Source organism: Pipistrellus hanaki, assembly GCF_964339955.1.
Source record: "Pipistrellus hanaki genome assembly, chromosome: 1".
NCBI classification, from domain to species: domain Eukaryota; kingdom Metazoa; phylum Chordata; class Mammalia; order Chiroptera; family Vespertilionidae; genus Pipistrellus; species Pipistrellus hanaki.
Window position 1 is genome coordinate 179,880,287 of NC_140503.1, and position 21,359 is coordinate 179,901,645.

At 39.3% G+C, this 21,359-nt stretch overlaps 1 protein-coding gene across 8 annotated transcripts in view; it reads left to right on the forward strand.

Moving 5' to 3' along the window:
• CLOCK (clock circadian regulator) overlaps positions 1–21,359 on the forward strand; it is a 110,382-nt gene that overhangs the window by 77,843 nt on the left and 11,180 nt on the right. For 6 of the 8 annotated variants that reach the window (XM_084899326.1, XM_084899330.1, XM_084899328.1 and 3 more), the window contains 6 exons: positions 3,680–3,827; positions 4,704–4,779; positions 6,534–6,675; positions 9,170–9,270; positions 9,647–9,736; positions 13,922–14,074. In XM_084899326.1, the coding sequence (XP_084755452.1) occupies positions 3,680–3,827; positions 4,704–4,779; positions 6,534–6,675; positions 9,170–9,270; positions 9,647–9,736; positions 13,922–14,074 (710 nt within the window). The remainder of the gene's footprint in view (positions 1–3,679; positions 3,828–4,703; positions 4,780–6,533; positions 6,676–9,169; positions 9,271–9,646; positions 9,737–13,921; positions 14,075–21,359) is intronic. The other 2 variants (XM_084899332.1, XM_084899333.1) reach the window with 1 other exon arrangement.

Here is a 21,359-nt window from a genome sequence, read left to right on the forward strand (position 1 = left end):
AAACTATCAGACGACCAAACAACAGGCTGTGTGGGATGACCATGCCGGCAGGAGGTTAGTGTGGGACGACCAAATGACTGAACAGTAGGCTGTGTGGGCAGTCAGGCTGGCAAGGGGGTTAGTGAGGGATGACCAAACAACTGAACAGCAGGCTGCATGGGGTGACCAGCCTGGTAGGGGGGTTAGTGATGGACAACCAAATGACTGAACAGCAGGCTGCGTGTGGTTACCAGGCTGGTGGGGGAGACAATTGGGGGCTACCAGGCTGGCAGGGGGACAGTTGGGGGTGACCTGGCAGGTGTGGGGGGGGAGTTGGGGTTGACCAGGCTGGAAGGGGGACAGTTATGGGTGACCAGGCCAGCGGGGGTGGGGTGTGGGAGCAGTTAGGGGCAACCAGGGTGGCAGAAGGGGGCAGTTGAGAGCAACCAGGCTGGCAGAGGGGGGCAGTTGGGGGTGACCAGGCTGGTGGGGGGGGCAGTTAGGGGCGATCATGCCAGCAGGCAGAGGTGGTTAAGGGTGATCAGGTTGGCAGGGGGGCAGTTAGGAACGATCAGGCAGGCAGGCAGGTGAGCAGTTAGGAGCCAGTGGTCCTGGATTGTGAGAGGAGTGTCTGGCAGTTTGACATCCCCCAAGGTGTCCCAGATTGGAGAGGGTGTAGGCTGAGCTGAGGGAACCCCCCCATCCTGTGCATGAATTTCGTGCACTGGGCCTCTAATTATCAAGAGTCCTGGACTGGATGGTTTTATAGGTTATTTTTACCAAACATTCATTCAAAGAACTAATTCCTATCCTTCTCAAACCATTCCAGAGAATTCTATTTGAGGAAAGACTCCCAAGCTCATTTTAAGAGGCCAACATTATCCTAATTTCAAAACCAGATAAAGACACTACAAAGAAGAAAAATTATAGGTCAATTCCCTGATGAACATAGATGCTAAAATCCTCAACAAAATATTAGCAAACTGGATTCAGCAATACATTGAAAAGATCATGCACCATTAAGTGGGATTTATTTTGGGGATGCAGGTTGGTGCACATATCTGCAAATCAATAAATGTGATACACATAAAAAAATGAAGGATATAAACCACACGATCATATCAATAGATGGAAAAAAAGTCATTTTATGAAATCCAGCACCCATTTTTTATTTTTGAAAATATCTTTATTGGTTTCAGAGAGGAAAGGAGAGGTAGAAAGAGATAAAAACATCAATGATGAGAGAGAATCATTGATTGGCTGCCTACTGTATGCCCCTTACTGAGCATGTGCCCTTGACTGGAATCGAACCTGGGATCATTCAGTTCACAGGCTGACGCTCTTACCTACTGAGCAAAATCGGCTAGAGTCTATTTTATTTAAAAACTCAGCAAAGGGCGAGTAGACAGAACATCTCAACGTAATAAAGGCCACATATGAAAAACCCACATCCAGCATCATGCCCAGTGGGAAAAACTACAAGTATTTCCTTTAAGATCCGGAATAAGGGATGTCCACTTTCATTACTCTTATTTAACACTAGAGGCCAGGTGCACGAAATTCATGCACTGGGGGGTGTCCCTCGGCCCAGTCTGAACCCTCTCTAATCTTGGATCCCTCAGAGGATGTCCAACTGCCATCAGGCTTACACTGAAGTTGGACATCCATCTCACAATCTGGGACTGCTAGGTCCTAACTGCTGCCTGCCTGATTCCCCCTAACCGCTTCTACCTGCCAGCCTGATCACCCTGAGCCACTCCCCTGCTGGCCTGATTAATGCCTAATTGCTCCCCTGCCGGCCTGATCGCCCTCAACTGCCCTAACCTGCCAGCCCGATTGCCCACAACTGCCTTTCCCTGCTGGCCATCACCCCCAACTGCCCTCCCTTGCTGGCCATCTTGTGATGATGTGAGGGCAAGACAACACTTAGGCTTTTATTAGTATAAATAGTACTGGAAGTCTTAGCCACAGGAATCAGACAAGAAGGAGAAAAAAGGCATCCATATTGGAAAGGAATAAATAAAACTGTCACCAGATGATATGATACTGTTGTACAGAATCCTAAAGTAGATTACACACACAAAAATAAACTAGAGCTACCGTTGTTTCCCTGAAAATAAGACATCCTCTGAAAATAAGACCTACTTACAGGTTTCCTTTCGAGTGAAATATAAGGCATTCCCCCAAAAATAAGGCCCCCCCAAGGCTAAACATGAGAGATTTGATCTACTGATTCTGAAAGAAATGGAGTCACAAGAAATTCACCAGGAAATTCAGGAATTAGATTGTTATGATGATGTTCCAGAAGATGATGACATGATTGTCATTGAATAAATGAGTAAATTCTTGATACTGTAGGATTCACAGTTTGTCTGGTTTGTGTTGACAACTACCGTACTACCGTACCGTATACAGGTAATAAATTTCCTTTATTTTCATTTAACAATAAATGTGTACCGTATTCTTCTTCATGGAAAAATAAGACATCCCCTGAAAATAAGACCTAGTGCATCTTTGGGAGCAAAAATTAATATAAGACACTGTCTTATTTTCAGGGAAACAGGGTAGTAAGTGAACTTAATAAAGAAGCATGCTATAAAATACATATCCAGAAATCAGTTGCATTGCTATACACCAATACTTGAACTATCAGAAAAAGAAACTAAAAAAAAAAATCCCATTCACAGTTGCTTTTAAAAAAAAATGCTTAGGAGTAAATTTGACGGAGGTAAGAGTCCTGTACTTGGAAAATTATGACACTAAAGAAAGAAAGTGAAGAAGACAGAAATAAGTGGAAGCATATGTCATCTTTTTCAAAGATAGAATTATTAAAATGTCCATACAACCGAAAGCAATCTATAGATTCAATGCAATTCCTATCAGTATACTAATGGTATATTTCACAGAACTAGAAAATATTCCAAAAATGTATGTGGCGCAACAAAAGACCCAGGATAGCCACACCAATCTTGAGAAGGAAGAATGAAGTTGGAGAAATCATGGTGCCTGGTACCAAACTGTACTACAAGTACATATCAATCAAAACAGCATGATGCTAACATAAAACAGACATACAGATTAATGGAACAGAATAGAGGAACCAGAAATAAACCCACACTTTTATACTCAATATTTGACAAAGGAAGCAAAATATACAAGGATCTAAAGATAGTCTATTCCATACTTGTTGTTGGGAAAATGGACAGATACACGGAAAAAGATGAAACTAGACCATTTTCTTACACTGTGCACAAGAATCAACTCAAATTGGGTTAAATGTTAGACTCAAAACCATAAAAATCCTAGAAAAAAACATAAGCAGTAAAAATCTGGACATTTTTCATAGCAGTATTTTTTTTTATCTATCTCCTTGGCCAAAGGAAACAAGAAAAAATAAACAAATGGGAATACATTAAACAAAAATGTTTTTGCACAAAGGAAACCATCAACTAAATGAAAAGACAACTCACTGAGAACATATTTGCCAGTGACTCATGTAATAAGGGGTAAATATCCAAAATTTATAAAGAACTTATAAAACTCAACACCAAAAAGGACATAAGCATTTTCGTATCATTGAAATATATGTTATGAAAAAGCCAGAAGAATTGTATATTCTGTATAGATATAAATGATAGCTTTTGCTAAAAAACAGATTCATAACTTACAATCTGAATCAAAAATATTTTTCTCTTCTTAGTGATGCAGTATGGGAAAGGCAAATCATGTTATTATAGGTTCCTGACCAAAGGACAACAGTGGATTTGGCTTCAAACTCATTACTATATTACTTATCACCAGTGGAATTCAAGGCCAGAGTTTATTGTTTGTACTCACACTGTAGTAAGGTAAATGATTTTATAAAATTTCTCAACTATAGTAACATCCATGATGATACACACAATGCAATTTATATACATGACTTGTTAATGAATTACTAAGTGATTTTCCTTATTTTTGATACACAGTTTCAATATATTATTAAATTATTTACAGACATTATATCAAAAAAGAATGCAGGCATATATAGACATATGCACATATGTGTGTGTGTGTGTGTGTGTGTATAATTCTTGACATAAATTTTATGGTTTAGAGCAGAAGTTGTAACTATTTTTATTTTTTTTTTGTACCAAAGTCAGTTGTATAAAAGGAAAACTGAGCCCTAACTCATTTGGCTCAATAGATAGAGCGTCAGTCAGCCTGTGGACTGAAGGTTCCCAGGTTCAAGTCTGGTCAGGGGTACATGCCAAGGTTGCACGCTTGATGCCCAGTAGGGGGCATGCAGGAGGCAGCCAGTCAGTGATTATCTCTCATCATTGATGTTTCTATCTCTCTCTCCCTTCTCCCTTCCTCTCTGAAATAAAAAAAATATATATATTAAACAAGAAAAAGAAAACTGAGTAGACAAGCATGCTCTTTTTTTAAAATTTAATATCTTTGAATTTTACAACTTAATTTACAGATCATTTACATTAGATATTTAGAAAAATTCAATTGAGTTACCTAGAAAAATGCAATTTTAATTAAGATATTGTACATTGTCTTTTTATTGTGTGTGTGTGTGTGTGTGTGTGTATGTTGTAGGTTTGTGTAGTGCATGGAAAATAGTCTGGAATTAGTAATGAGCAAGTAAGACACATAGCAAACACTGAATGAATACACCTGTACATTATTTTAAATTAACAACCAAACACTAAAATTATATATGTTTTCATTTGTAGTTATGCAGAAGTTAGGGCTGAAAGACGACGAGAACTTGGCATTGAAGAGTCTCTTCCTGAGATAGCTGCTGACAAAGTATGTATCTTGAACATTTAAAAAAAAAATTATTTCTTTGCAATGAAAGATAAGATTCATTAATTTATAGAAAATTATTTTCATATATTTTATTTTCTCACTTGTGACAGGGTTATACATTTTTACTTTAATATTTTAAAATATCATCTGCTTCTAAAAAAGATTTGAAGGGCCTGCTATTAGTGATAATTGGATGAGTGACAAGTAAGATCTCACATTTAAACTACCATTTATTGTCTGTAATACGTTAGGCTCTGGATTGGTTCTTTTTATGAATTTCAAAATATCTTTTACTCCTCAAACATCCTTATGTGGTAGGCAGTATCCCCACTTTCACAATATTGAAACTGGGGCTTTAAGAGTGGGGGGGAACCTCCCCTAAAGACACATGGCTGGCTCCCAGCTGGTGTGGCTTAGTGATTGAGCATCGACCTATGAACTAGATGGGAGAAAATCATATGTTGGCTGTATCCTGCACCCCACTACTGGGGATTGAGCCCACAACCCCTCAAGTGCCCTGACTGAGAATCCAACTGTGACCTTCCGGTTCATGGTCAGTGCTAAGCCACTGAGCTAAACTGGCTGGGCAAATTATCATTCATCTATCTATCTATCTATCTATCTATCTATCTATCTATCTATCCATCCATCCATCCATCCATCCATCCATCCATCCATCCATCCATCCTCACCCAAGGATATGCTTAGATAGAAGAAGGAGGGAGGGGAGAGAGGGAGAGAGGCAAACAGAGACATCAGTGTGAGAGAGAAACATTGATCAGTTGCCTTCTGTATGCACCCTGATGAGGATCGAACCCAAAAACCTGGTATGTGCTCTGACTGGGAATCCAACTGGCAACCTTTCAATGCACGGATGATGCTCCAACAAATTGAGCCACTCTGGCTAGGCTCTTTGTTTAATTTTTAAGCAACCATCTTATTGTTTTCCATAGTAGCTGCATTCGTTTACGTTCCTCTCAGTAGTGCACAAGAATTCCAATTTCTTCATATTCTCACTAACACTGGTTATTTTCTGACCGTCCCCCCCCCCCCCTTATAATAGCCATTCTGATGGATGTGAAATAATATATTATTGTGGTTTTGATTTGTATTTCCCTAATAACTATTGATATTGAGCATCTTTTCATTTCTTTATTGATCATCTCTATATCTTCTTTGGAGAAATGTCTACAAAATTCTTACTAGTTTTTTAACTGGATTATTTGATGTGTTGTTTTTTGTTTGTTTGTTTTGCTGTTGAATTATAGAGTTTTTTTTATATGTTCTTGGTATTAATTTCTTATCAGGTATATGATTTGCATATGTTTTGTCTCATTCCATGGGTTGCCTTTCCACTCTGGTATACTTTCCTCAGGTGCACTTTTGTTGCTTGTGCATTTAATGTCAGATATAAAAAGTTGTTGGTCAACCCAAGGTCATAGAGTTTTGCTCCTTCTGAACAGTTTTTGCTCTTATGATTAGGTAGGTCTTTGATCCATTTTGAGTTTGTTTTTGCATATAGAAGGCAAAAGTCCACCTTCATTCTTTTGTATCTGTTGTTTCTTTGAATCGAGAATGAAGCCAAAACCATCTGTTATAAAAAATAAATTTTCATTTCTTTACTGAATACCCAAATATTGGTTTGTTATGAGTGAAAACTGATTTTGTGGGAGAAGGCTTGGTAAGCAGTATTGATAATTTGGCGTTTCTGACATGAACCACAAGAAAACATTTCTTTTACTCTTTCTCCTTAGAGCCAAGATTCTGGGTCTGATAACCGTATAAACACAGTCAGTCTCAAGGAAGCATTGGAAAGGTTTGATCACAGTCCAACCCCTTCTGCTTCCTCACGTAGTTCAAGAAAATCATCTCACACTGCAGTCTCAGACCCATCCTGTGAGTACTCTAGCTTGAAAGCAGACTTCCTTTGAAGAGAGTGTTTCTAAGTTGTGTTACTAGTATCAGTATTGTTAAATGGTACTTTAAAATAGTTTTTACATTTCAAAATATATTAAACTTTCCAGTGAGTAAGAGGCACATTGCTCACATTTAACAAAGAATTAAGCTTATGAAGTAACCTATAAAAAAATAATATATAGTAATGTTGGTATTGTTTTTAATTCCCTCAAAAAGAAAGCAAAACTATTTATTCCTTTTTTTCCCCGTTTACTGGTAAAGCCAGTAAGTATTCTTCAAATTTACTTTTCAAAGTTTTTTTTAAGAGTCTTTATTTTTTAAATATATTTTATTGATTTCTTACAGAGAGAAAGAGAGAGGGATAGAGAGTTAGAAACATCGATGAGAGAGAATCATCGATCAGCTGCCTCTTGCACACCCCCTACTGGGGATGTGCCCTCAACCAAGGTACGTGCCCTTGACTGGAATCGAACCCCAGATCTTTTAGTCCTCAGGCTGATGTTCTGTCCACTGAGCCAAACTGGTTTCGGTGGTAACCTTTTTTTTTAGAGTAATTTTTAATATCTCATGGTATTAAAACTATATATACATATACCAGTAAGGAGAAAAGAGTTAGTGGTGAACTACTCAACATTGTCGGTAGAACATTAGAGGTTAAACGTAGGATTTCTGAAATCTTAGGGGGAAAATTTTCCCTACTATAGCTGTTTCTCTTTTTAAAAATATTATTTTATTGTGGTAAGAACACTTAAAATGAGATCTACCCTGTTAAATTTTTTAGTGTACAATGTTATTGTTGACTATAGGTGCAATGCTGTACTGCAGATCTCTAGAGCTTATTCATCATGCTTAACTAATTTTATGCTCAGCGATTAGTAACTCCCCACTTTCCCTCCGCCCAGCTCTTGACATTTACCATTCTCTTTGATTCAACAAATTTGACTATTTTAAATATCTCAGATAATGGAGTCATGTACTCCTCATCTTTCTGTCATTGCTTATTTTGCTTAGACTAATGTCCTCAAGGATCATCCAGTTGTTACATATTATATAATTTCCTTCTTTTTAAGATTGAATAGTAGTCCATTGTTTATAATACAGTGGTGGGCAAAAGTAGGTTTACAGTTGTGAGTACATGAAATAGGTTTATTTTTGTACTAGAGGCCCAGTGCACGAAATTCGTGCACTGGGGGGGGGGGGGGGTGTCCCTCAGCCCAGCCTGAACCCTCTCCAATCTGGGACCCCTTGCAGAGTGTCCTAAATGGGCAGTCTGATATGCCTCTCACTGGGCCACTGGGATCGGGCCTAAATGGGGTCAGACATCCCTCTCACAATACAGGACTGCTGGCTCCCAACTGCTCACCTGCCTGCCTGCCTGATTGCCCCTAACCACTCCCATGACAGCCTGATCAATGCCTAACTGCTCCCCTGCCAGCCCGATTGTCTCTAACTGCCCTCTCCTGCAGGCCTGATTACCCCCAACTGCCCTCCCTTGCAGGCCTGGTCTTTCCCAACTACTCTCCTCTGCTGGCCTCCCCCCTGCTGGCCATTTTGTGGTGGCCATCTTGTGTCCACATAGGGGCAACCATCATTGACCACATGGGGGTAGCTATCTAGTGTGTTGGAGTGATGGTCAGTTTGCATATTACCTCTTTATTATATAGGATTATTATTTATTATTGTATTATTTTTCATATGAACAACTGTAAACCTACTTTTGTCCACTGCTTGTATATATCACATTTTGCTTATCCATTCATCTGTAAATGTACATTTAGTTTTATTTCAACTTCTTGACTATTATGAATAATGTTGCAGTGAACATAGGAGTGCTAATATTTTTCAAGATCCTAATTTCACTTATTTTAGATAAATACTCACAAATGGAATTGGTGGATCATATATGGTAGTTCTGTTTTTAATTTTTTTGCGAAACCTCCAACCTATTTTCTGGTTGCTGTACTGTTTTGTATCCCTACTAACAGTGTGCAAGAAATCTAGTTACTTCACATTCTTGCAAACACTTGTCTTTTTGTGTTTTGTTTTTTTAGTTAATAGCCCTCCTTACTGGTATGAGGTAATAACATATATGGTTTTGATTTGTATTTCTCTCATGATTGTGATGTTGAGCATTTTTTCATATACTGGTTGGTCTTTTATATGTCTTATTTAGAGAAATGTCTATTCAATTTCTTAGGCCATTTTTCAGTTGAATTCATTTATTCACTATTGAGTTGTAGGAGTCATATCATTATTATACTTGAAGTTTTTCTATTTCAAACCTTTCTTTGTCCTTAAAAAAGGAGTAATTAAAAAGAATCATCTTATTGTTAGAGATTTCACTTTTATTGAATAATTTAGAAAAGGGACTCAAAGACCTTATTTTTATTGACTGAAGTATATTTTAAGATTTATTTTTGAATTGTATTTTATAAAGTACTAACACTCTTCTGTTTTTGTTGACTAATCTCAGCAACACCAACAAAGATCCCAACGGATACTAGCACTCCTCCCAGACAGCATTTACCAGCTCATGAAAAGATGGCACAAAGGAGGTCATCATTTAGTAGTCAGGTAACTCTTTTGTTAGTATTCTTCTGAATATAGGTTTATTAAGTTTATTAGAAACTCATTGGTTCATTTTCCCATTCTATAAAGATTAAAATTGTTCATCTGAGGTTAAATAAATACTATAATGACTTTCAATTAAATATAGTCAGCTTTTATTGAGAGCCTATATAGAGTAATGTGGCAGATTCCTTGGAAGATAAAAACATGAGTAGGTAATAGGCATTTTCAATGTAGAGGGGAAGACATGCCTGTACTCAACTAAAAAAGTGTGAGGCAAATTGTAATTCAGTTATAAAGATACCATGGTGATGTTTCTGGTGGAAATATTCATATATGGGAATGATCATCACTCCAGTGTTGTTTTCTATTTTGCTTCTAGTCGATAAATTCCCAGTCTATTGGTCAATCATTAACTCAGCCAGTGATGTCTCAAGCCACAAATTTACCAGTTCCACAAGGCATGTCCCAGGTATTTTTGTTTGTTTGTTTCAGTTGAGTGTTTTGAAATAATAAATTGTTTTTAAGTTAGTATAGATTTTTAAAATATTCTTACAGATGCAGTAATCTCAACTGTGGGCATGTAGAATATCTGGGGAGATTATTGATTGTCATTGTTTTGGGGTACCACTGGCCCTTAGTTGAGTAAGCAAGGACCAGGGATGCTAATTATCTTTCAAGATTCATGACAGTTTTATACAACAAAGAATTACCTGCTTAATATGCTATAACACCTCCATTGAGTAACACTGCAGACGGAAATGTGTTACAGATTAAATATGCTGTTCATTTTGTTCTTTCTATGGATATTGAAAGAATCAAGTAATTTTCATGCATTCATTTGTTCACAAATAGAACATTTATTGGATTTCTTGTATGTATCAGATATTGCAAGTGGTGGCAGAAAAAAATATGTAATATCTATACTAAAATATTTTTTTACAATGTGAGAATTACAGTTCAATACATAGTCTATATTCAGGATATATAGCCTGATAGGTGTGCACATTAGATGGATACCATGCAGCCTGAGGAAGTGAGGGAAAACATTCTGGAATGTTTGCTTAAGCTAAGCCCTGAAGGAGGCCTAAATATACTAGTAGAAGTTAGCAAGACAAAGGAGAAGTATTACAAAAGTGACAAGAAATTACTTTTTATTATAAATTCCCAGAGTGTAATTTATGATTCCGTACTCATTCAGTGCCTCAGACACATTAAAAAAATTACTGACTAATCGTAAAAATAATCCAAAAAAATTTTAACTGGTTTGTTTGGCATTAAATATACCTTGACTTAACAATGTCTTGACTTCAAATAATCTACATATATAAAATAGAGAAATATGCTAATTAACCAGGACGCTGTAATGGGTTGACCGAACAATAGGAGGTTGCATGTGCAACATCGGGAACAGGGCAGCAGGGACCTCCGCGTGCCTGCGTTGGGGGAGGGCCTGATCAGCTGCAGTCGAGGGCTGGAGAGGGAGGCAGGGCCCGGGAAGCAGGGCAGGGCCAGACTGACAACGGCTGTGCCTGCTGCTTGGCCCAGGAAAGGAGGCAGAGCCAGACTGGCAACTTGAGGGTAGGTGGCACCTTGCAATTTCAAAATGCACACTGGGCTCCTAGTGATACATAAAAACAGTATTTTTATACATATATATATATATATATATATATATATATATATGTATATATAACTGATTTTTTACAGAGAGGAAGAGAGAGGGATAGAGAGTTAGAAACATCTATGGGAGAGAAACATTGATCAGCTGCCTCCTGCATACCCCCTACTGGGAATGTGCCTGCAACCAAAGTAAATGCCCTTGACCGGAATCGAACCTGGGACCCTTCAATGCTCTATCCACTGAGCCAAACTGGTTAGGGCATAAAAACAGTATTTTTAAAAAAATACCTTTGCCTTATATGGTATTTATTCATTTACTAGAGGCCCCATTCACGAATTCATGCATCAGTGGGGTTCCTCAGCCTGGCCTGTAGGATAGGGCTGAAACTGGCTCTCTGACATCCCCTGTAGGGTCCCAGATTGAGAGAGGATATAGGTCAGGCCAAGGAACCCCACCAGTGCACTGTCAGGGTCAGGAAGGTTGGCCAGCCAGGGAAGGACTGCGGGAGGGCTCCAGGGCGTGTCTGGCCCATCTTGCTCAGTCCCTATCAGCCAGACCCCAACCTACTGGTGGGAGTGTCTTTCCCCCTGGTGGTCAGTGCACATCATAGTGAGCTGTTGAGCAGCCTTAGCATATCATTAGCATATTATGCTTTGATTGAACAGATGACCAGACACTTAGCATATTAGGCTTTTATTATATAGGATTAATACTTATACACATACATTGACAATGCATTAAATTTCCTAAACGTCATAATTTTGACTTTTAGCAACGTATGATTGTGTAAAGTGTTTATATAATAACACTGTGTTATTAAATATTATATGCAGTTGTCACAGTTTTTAACATTGAGTCCTCAAATGCTTTTTATTCTGAAGGTTAACAATTTTTATGTAAAAATTTATACATACTTCCAATATAATTAGTCTATTAATCTTAAGATACCTAAATAAGCATTTAACATTTTAAAGGGATATTTTCATGAAGTGAAGAATATTTTCTATTTCAAATATGTGAAGTATTCAGATCTCATATTTTTTGTTCATAAAGATACTTTGCTTCTTAGTTCTATGATTTTATTTGTTTCTTTTTTTCTTATTTGTACTTAATAGAAGTTCTCTAAGTGGTGCAATGTAATTATCCAAAGATATAGATAAATTTACTTAGGATAAGATATATTTGTATATAACATTTTGAATAATATTTTAAAAAATAAAGGAATGAGGGAGTTGAGGTACTACATTTGTATTTTCTAACATCATATGTAATCTAATATATGATATGGTCTGATTATTATTGACTTCAGAAGTCAAGGGCTGTATACTTTGAAAAGTAATATTCTCTGTCCTCAATGCAAACTTTGGAAGTTGACTACAAGCTTTTGGGGGCATTTCTCACTTTTAGATGCAGTTCACTCTGGAAGACTATTTTAAGACTCAGACAGATTTCCAATAAAATAAAATTCTTCTTGCTCTTATTCTGTATCCTGTGCTGAATCTTCATGGAAAAAATTAAATGAGTGTAATTAAAATAATTAAGCATAGACAACTGGTGAATCGCCAAATATGGCTAACTTTCAAGCAGTGGTAAATAAAAACTGCTTATAACTCAGGTAAAACATAGAGAAATAAATAAGGCTGAAAGCCCTGTTAATAGAATAACTTTTTTTTATTCATGTATGTATGCATTAATTTGTAATTATTTAGTCTTTAAAAGCTTATGTTTTGTACTTAAATTGAGGACTGTTTCAGTTGAAAATAGGAGAAAAATATTTGGTTATCTGTCAGATTTTTGTAAGTTTATAATGGTGTGCACATAAAGGACATTCTGGGGATATAAGAATTTGATATGAGTAATTTTAGGTGCAGCCTACTTTTTCCATTGTCAGGGTAGAAATCAAGTTAAGGAATTTGTTCTAACAAGTGATGGATCTACAATATGATCTCAGGTTTTTTTTTTAACATTACTGTGTACTTTTTAATCAGTCAACATGCATTCAGGAGCAAAAATATGAACAGGCATTATATAAAACACTAGAGGCCCCGTGCACTGGTGGGGTCCCTTGGCAGGCTGCGTGGATTGGGCAAACCTCCTGCCACTCCTGCTTACCACAACCCCGCTGTGCCAGCGGTAGGCTCGCTGCCACCCTGCTGTGGTCTCTGGGCTGCGGCGGCCAGCCATGAGCCCTGTGTCTAGCACCCATCTGTCAGCTGAGCAGTGTTCCCACTGTGGGAGCACACTGACCACCAAGGGGCAGCTCCTGTGTTGAGCGTTTGCCCCCTGGTAGTCAATGCACATCATAGCGACCTGTTGTTTGGTCGCTTAGGCTTTGTAATATATAAATATAGAGAGAGAAAGAGAGATATTGTTAAGTAGTAACAGGGACTACTAAATTCTTGATCTCAGAGATAACATATTGAGAGCAACTCTAACCATAGTGTAAGGGAGAGTCCCCAAGGAAGGAACAACTTGGAAGACTTCCTCAACGCCCCCTAACCTTCTCTTCTAGGCCAGGCTAAGACTCAGATCCCACTGGGGGAGGTGTGGCTGTTGCCACTGGATGGTAGAGAAGGTCACTGAGGTGCCACAGGCTAGGGCTGGAGAAAAGGAAGCCACCTGCTGGGGTACCAGTAACATTTGCTGAGTAGTTGATCACTTGGATCCTAGTGAGACTTGCTGGAGAACCACCTGCTAGCGTGGATGAGACCTAGTAGGAAGCTGTCCACTGGCAGAAGGGCAAGAAGGAGGAGCACCAAAACCAGAAAGATAAACACATTCCTTTGTAGTATCCTCCAGCACCATAAACTGGTGTCACTCAGTTTGTGCCTGCTGGCAAAGGAGAATTATTTGTAGAGTCTAGCTCCAGTATGATAAAGGCAAGCAAAGATGGGTAAATTAGCTGACAGGCATCCATTGATAACTGGCAAGACATTCTTAGCTCATGATATACTGCTTGCTTTTCTCATTGCACAATTATGAGAAATAAGTAATTCTAAAATATCTTACACTTTCTTCATTTATGATACTTAGTTTCAGTTTTCAGCACAATTAGGAGCCATGCAGCATCTGAAAGACCAATTGGAACAACGGACACGAATGATAGAGGCAAATATTCATCGGCAACAAGAAGAACTAAGAAAAATTCAAGAACAACTTCAAATGGTCCATGGTCAAGGACTACAGGTAAGAAATTATTATATTTTATTTAAATAAAGCATGCCAATCACATTTTAATTTTTTAGGGAAATAGACTATTTTTAATTAAAAATGATATGCAAAAGAGGCTTCTGGTCATAGAATAGGGAAATGCTGTATTTGTCTCCTCCCATAACCACATCAAAATTACAACTAAACTCCAGAACAGCCATCATGGAAAACTACCTGAAGTCTAACTGAACCGAAGTCCTATAACTAAGAATATACAGAAGAAGCCATGTTGAGATTGGTGGGAGGGGCAGAGATGCGAAAGGAGCTGGTCCATGTTTGGTGGTTGAGAATGTACAGGGATATCTCAGTTGCAGAGATGTCCCTGAGGAGCAAGGGGTCCCAGCCTCATGCCAGGCCCCCCAACGCAGGGTTTCACTGTTGGGAAGAGAAGTCCCCTTAGCTTCTGACAGTGAAAACCAGCACAGATTATGGATGAGAAAGAGAGAGAGCTGCTGGAGTCCTATCCTTCCACTTACAGTGTCCTTGCACAGGTTCTTATGCCCTCTGAGCTTCAGCACTGGGGCAGCAGCTCAAAAAATGCCAGGGATGTACAGGGAGGAACTGAAATGTCTGGCTTTAGGTTAGAGTGAGGACTGGAAGGGCAGCTTTCTCCCAGACAGAGGGCTGGCAGAAGCCATTGTTTGCTGAGCTCTCCCCTTGCAGGTGCAAGCACTCACCATATCTTGAACCTCTATCAACCTGGCTATCACTGTTTCCCCTGCCCTGGTGATTCCCTGAAACCCCTCCCCACCCAAGCTGTTTCCAGTGGCTTTTCAATATAGATGGCTCATGCTGTGGACTTTCCTAAAATCTCTCTAAGGTTCGCAAACCCCAAACAAGCAGCATCTTGCCCTCAACATGCCCCATACTTCTTCTTGCTAAGTAGCCACAAGCCCAGCACTAGTGGCAACTGGCCTCAGTTAGCAGCTTAGCCTCTCCCAAGCATTTCCAAATCCAGCACAAGTGGTAGCCATCTGCAGATCACTTTGTAGCTGATACCAGGTGGCCCTGGGCAGGGAATAGACAGCAGCAAACCTTGGCCTGCACCTGCAAAGAAGCCCTGGTGGCCATGTCAGTCTACATCAGAGCACCACCCAACCACTTCAACAAATAACTCAAAGGGCAGACTCACCAGGTACCAGAGCCCTCCTAAAGTGGATCCTGTACCATAGGGTCAGCCACTGCACAACAGCTCCTCCACTGTAGTCATGGCCAGTCCTCACAGTCTTTATTAGCTCGAGGGTTAATCTTGTCCATTGAGGTACCACTAGCAATCAAGACTCAACTATAACTGAAGGGCACACACACCTAGAGCACTCAGCTCACATGACTAGGGAGAGTGCACCATTGAGCCCCATAGGATACTTATTACATAAGGCCCCTCTACCAAGACGAGGATATGTAGCAGCTCTACCTGATACCTAGAAACAAACACAAAGAGGCTGCAGGAATGAGGAGACAAATGACCCAAATGAAAGAACAGAATAAAGCTCCAGGAAAAGAACTAAACAAAATGGAGATAAGCAATCAACTAGATGCAGAATTTGAAACTCTAGTTATGAAAGTGCTCAAAGATTGCAGAGAGAACTTCGACATAGAGACAGGAAATATAAAAATGGAGATAGAGCCCTCGATTGGTGGCTCAGTTGGTTGGAGTGTTGTCCTGTATACCAAAAGGTTGCCAGTTTGATTCTTGGTCAGAGTACTTACCTAGGTTGGGGTTCAATCCCTAGTTGGGCTATGTAGGAGAGGCAACTGATCAATGTTTGTCTCGCATCAATATTTCTCAAGTTAATAAACATATCCTCCAGTGAGGATTTTAAAAAATAAATGGAGATAGAAAACAAGACTGAAATGAAGAATACATTAGAGAGAATCAACAGGTAAGTTGAAGCAGAGAATTGTGTCAGTGATTTGAAAGATAAGGTAACAGAGGACATGCAGCAGAACAACAAAAAGAAAAAAATCCAAAAATATGAGGGTAGTTTTTAAGGGGCTTCTGGGACAAAATCAAATGTCCTAACATTCACGTCATAGGTGTGTGCCCTAAAGGAGAAGAAAGAGAGAAATTGAAAACTAACATGAAAAAAACTTCCCTAATCTGATGAAGGAAATAGACAATACAAGTCCAGGAAGTGCAGAGAGTTCAAAAAAAAAAACTGAAAAGATACCCACACTAAGGCATATTATAATTTAAAATGCCAAAGGTTAAAGCTGAAGAGAGAATCTTAAAAGTAGCAGGAGATAAGCATTTATCTAGAAAGGAGCTCCCATAAGACTATCAAATGATTTCTTAACAGAATCTTTGAAAGTGAGAAGGGGTTGGCACAAAATATGAAAAGTGATGAAAAAACAAGGACCTACAACTACAATTACTCTACCCAGTAATGTTATAATTTAGAATTGATGCATAAAGAGCTTCTCAGACAAGAAAAAACTAAAGGAGTCTATGTTAAAAATAAAACCAGTATTACACATACATCATGACCAAGTGGGATTTTTACTGGGAATGCAAGGCTGGTAAAATATCCACAAATCAATAAATGTGATACGTCATATAAACAAATTGAGAGACAAAAAACACATAATCATATCAGTGGATGCAAAAAAAGCATTTGACAAAATCCAACACCCTTAATAAAAATAAATAAAAATCTCAACAAAGTGGAAATGGAGGGATCGTACCTCAATATAATAAAAGCCTTATATGACAAACCTACAGCTAATATCACACTCAATGGACAAAAACTAAAACCATTTCACCTAAGAACAGGAACAAGACAGGGATTCCCACTTTCACCAGTCCTGTTCAGCATAGTACTGTAAGTGCTAGCCATAACAATCAGACAAGAAGAAGAAATAAAAGGCATCCAAATTGGAAAAGAAGAAGTAAAACTCTCATTATTCACAGATGACATCATATTGTACATAGAAAATCCTAAAGACTCCATCAAAAAAATACTTGATTTAATAAATGAATTTAGCAATGTAGCAGGATACAAAATTATCACCCAGAAATCTATGGCATTTTTATACACCAATAATGAATTCAAAGAGAAACTAAAAAAACAATCCCATTTTCTGTTGCACCAAAAAAATTAAGATACCTAAGAATAAACTTAACTAAGAAGGTAAAAGACCTATACCCAGAAAACTACAGGACGTTGAAAAAAGAGATGAAGACATAAACAAGTGGAAAAATATACCATGTTCATGGATTGGTAGAATCAACCTCATTAAAATGTCCGTTCTACTAAAGCAATCTATATTTCAATGCAGTTTCCATTAAAATGCTAATGGCATTTCAGCAGATGTTATTTCATACTTTTGTTGAAATGTTTGAAGACTGACAAAAATGACAAGCAAACTTGTTTGTTGATACCTAGTTTATTTATTGATCTTATTTCCTCCACCTATTTTCATGAGTAAATATTCATCTGAACATCATCTCTGGTTCTGTATTTTGGCCTCCTCTCTTTATATTAGCCTCCTCTCTTTATATATTAATGATGGAGGTATCCTTCCTTCAGCCATTCTAGGACTCAAGAGAACTTGTTCTCTCTCAGATTTTTTAGAGATGAACAGATGCTGCTTAATAAGCATATGAATTATGAGAAAGAAACCTATTTTTGTATTATGGTTGTTGTAAAAAATTATGGCCATCCTATATAATAAAGGCTAATATCCTAAAAATACCAATAGCATATTTCACAAATCTAGGACAAACTCTCCAAATATTTATATGGAATAAAAAAAAGACCCTGAATAGCCACAGCAATCCTGAAAAAAAAAGGAACAAAGTTGGAGGGTTCACATACCAGATGTCAAGTTATATTACAAAGCCACTGTTCTCAAAACTGTGTGGTACTGGCATAAGAACAGACATGTAGACCAATGGAGCAGAACAGAGAACCCAGAAATCAACCCAAACCATTATGCTCAATTAATATTTGACAAGCCCTAGCTGGTTTGGCTCAGTGGATAGAGTGTCAGCCTGTGAACTGAAGGATCCTGGGTTTGATTCCCAGTCAGGGCACATACCCGGGTTGTGGGCTAAATCCCCAGTAGGGGATGTGCAGGAGGCAGCCAATCAATGATTCTCTGTCATCATTGATGTTTCTCTCTCTCCCTCTCCCTTTCTCTCTGAAATCCATAAAAATATTTTTTAATTAAAAAAAATACATATATTTGACAAAGAGGCAAGGCCATACAATGGAGTCAAGACAGTCTTTTCAATAAATGTTGTTAGGGAAATTGGACAGATATATGCAAAAAAAATGAAACTAGACCACCAACTTGCACCATATACAAAAACAAACTGAAAATGGTAAAGGACTTAAACATAAGATGGAAATCATAAAATCTTAGAAGAATCTATAGGCAGCAAAATATCAGACATATGTCGCAACAATATCTTTACTGATTCAGCTCCTAGGACAATGGAAACTAAAGAGAAAATAAACAAATGGAACTACATAAAAATAAAAAGCTTCTGCACAGCAAAAGAAATCAACAAAACAAGAAAGCTCATTGCATGGGAGGACATATTTGCCACTGTGACATCTGATAAGGATTTTATCTCCAGAATTTATAGGGAACTCATAAAACTTAACAAGGGAAGAAAATCCAATCAAAAAATGGGTAAAAGACCTATGTAGATACTTTTCGAAAGTGGACATACAGTAGGCCAAGAGACATTGAAAATTGGTTTAAAGTTACTAATTATTGGAGAGATGCAAATCAAAACAACAATGAAGTACCATTTCATATCTGTCAGAATCGCTATCATCAACAAATGACAAGTGCTGGTGAGGATGGGGAGCAAAGGGAACCGTTGTAACTGCTGGTGGGAATGCAGACTTGTGCAGCCACTGTGGAAAACAGTATGGAGTTTCCTAAAAAAATTAAAAGTGGAACTCCCATTTGACCCAGTAATCCCACTCCTAGGTATATATTCCAAAAATCAGAAACACCAATCAGAAAGGATATATGTATTCCTATTTTCATAGCAGCACAATTCACAATAGCTACAATTTGGAAATAGCCTAAGTGCCCATCAGCAGATGAGTGGGTTAAAAAGCTGTGGTACATTTACACAATGGAATACTATTCTGTAACAAATTTGCAACAGCATGGATGGACCTGGAGAGCATTATGCTAAGCAAAATAAGCCAGTCAGAGAAAGATAAGTATCAAATAATCTCAGTCCTTTGTAGAATTTAATCCTATCTAATAAAAGAGTAATATGCAAATTAACCATTACTCCGCCACACCCATTAGCCATGCCCACTAGCCACACCCATCAGCCAATCAGAACAAGTATGCAAATTAACCCCAACCAAGATGCCTGTAGCCACAGAGATCAGAAGAGAGGCTTGGGTTTCCCTGGCAATGGAGGAAGCCAAGCTTTCAGCTCACCCTGGCAGGCCCAGGCCTCCACTCAAGGGTACAAAGTTTCGATTATAGAAGGTAAATAAATTCCAACAGAAATGGCGGCAGCCACGAAGCTGGAAAGAGCAAGAGGCTAGGGTTGCCCCAGGTGATGGAGGAAGCCAAGCTCTGTAGCTCTGGCCGGCTCAGGCCTTTACTCCAGGCCACAAAGTTTCAACTATAGAAGATACATAAATTCAACAGAAATGGCTGCAGCCAGGGAGTGAGCAGGAGGCTTGGCTCTGCTCCAGGCTACAAAGTTTCAATTGTAGATGATAAATAAATTCCAGATACCAGGGCCTCCATTTGGGTAACTGGGGGGTAAGGGGGGGGCATGGCCGGCCTGCAAACCATCACAGGCCCCTCGCCTAGGCCACCTCATGCCCCCAAGGAAACCCACACCCTTATCCGGGACACCCTTCAGGGCAAACCAGCTGGCCCCCACCTGTGCACCAGGCCTCTATCCTATCTAATAAAAGAGTAATATGCACATTGATCATCACTCCAAAACACAAGATTGCTATCCCCATGTGGTCAAAGATCCTGCCCCCATGTGGACACAAGATGGCCAGAAAAGGAGGGCAGTTGGGAGGCACTAGGCCTCCAAGGAAGGGCAGTTGAGAGAGACCATGCCTGCAAGTGAGGGAAGTTGGGGGCAGTCAATCCTGCAGGGGAGGACAGCAAGGGGTGACCAGGCTGGCAGAGTAGGGAAGTTGGGGGCAAACAGGCTGGCAGGGGAGCAGTTAGACATCAATCAGGCTGGCATGGGAGTGGTTAGGGGGTGATCAGGCTGGAAGGCAGAAGCAGTTAGGGGCAATCAGGAAGGCAAGCAGGTGAGCAGTTGGGAGCCAGCAGTTCCGGATTGTGAGAGTGATGTCCGACTGCCCGGTGGGATCAGGCCTAAACGGGCAGTTGGACATCCCTCGAGGTGTCCCAGATTGGAGAGGGTGCAGGCTGGGCTGAGGCACATCTTCCTTCGGCTCCTCCCATGCATGAATTTCATGCACTGGGCCTCTTGTGAACAATATAAACTGATGAACACGAATAGATCCAGAGACACAGAACCATCCAATAGACCATCAAATCTCAGAGGAATGGTGGGGGAGGGGGTGAAGAGGGGATAAGAGATCAACCAAAGAACTTGTAAGCAGACAATGATGGGGGGGAGGGGATGGTGAAGGCCATGGCTGTGGGTCAAGGGCAGGCTGGGAGAAGACAATGGGGGAGGGGGAGGAAGATGACATATATGTAATACTTTCAACAATAAATAATTTAAAAAACAGTATTACAAGAAATGTTAGACTTCTTTAAAAAGAAGAAAAAAGATAAAAAATATGAATAACAGTATGGCAATATATCTATTTATATATCTATCAACTAGAAGCCAAGTGTATGAAAATTCATTCATTGGCCGAAACCGGTTTGGCTCAGTGAATAGTGTGTCGGTCTGCGTATTGAAAGGTCCCAGGTTCGATTCCAGTCAAGGGCATGTACATTGGTTGCAGGCACATCCCCGGTAGGGAGTGTGCTGGAGGCAGCTGGTCGACGTCTCTCTCATCGATGTTTCTAGCTCTCTATCCCTCTCCCTTCCTCTCTGTAAAAAATCAATAAAATATATAAAAATTAAAAAAAAAAAAAAAGCCGAAACTGGTTTGGCTCAGTGGTAGAGCGTTGGTCTGCACACTGAAAGGTCCTAGGTTCGATTCCGGTCAAGGGCATGTACATTGGTTGTGGGCACATCACCGGTAGGGGGTGTGCAAGAGGCAGCTGGTCGATGTTTCTCTCTCATTGATGTTTCTAGCTCTCTCTCTCCCTTCCTCTCTGTAAAATA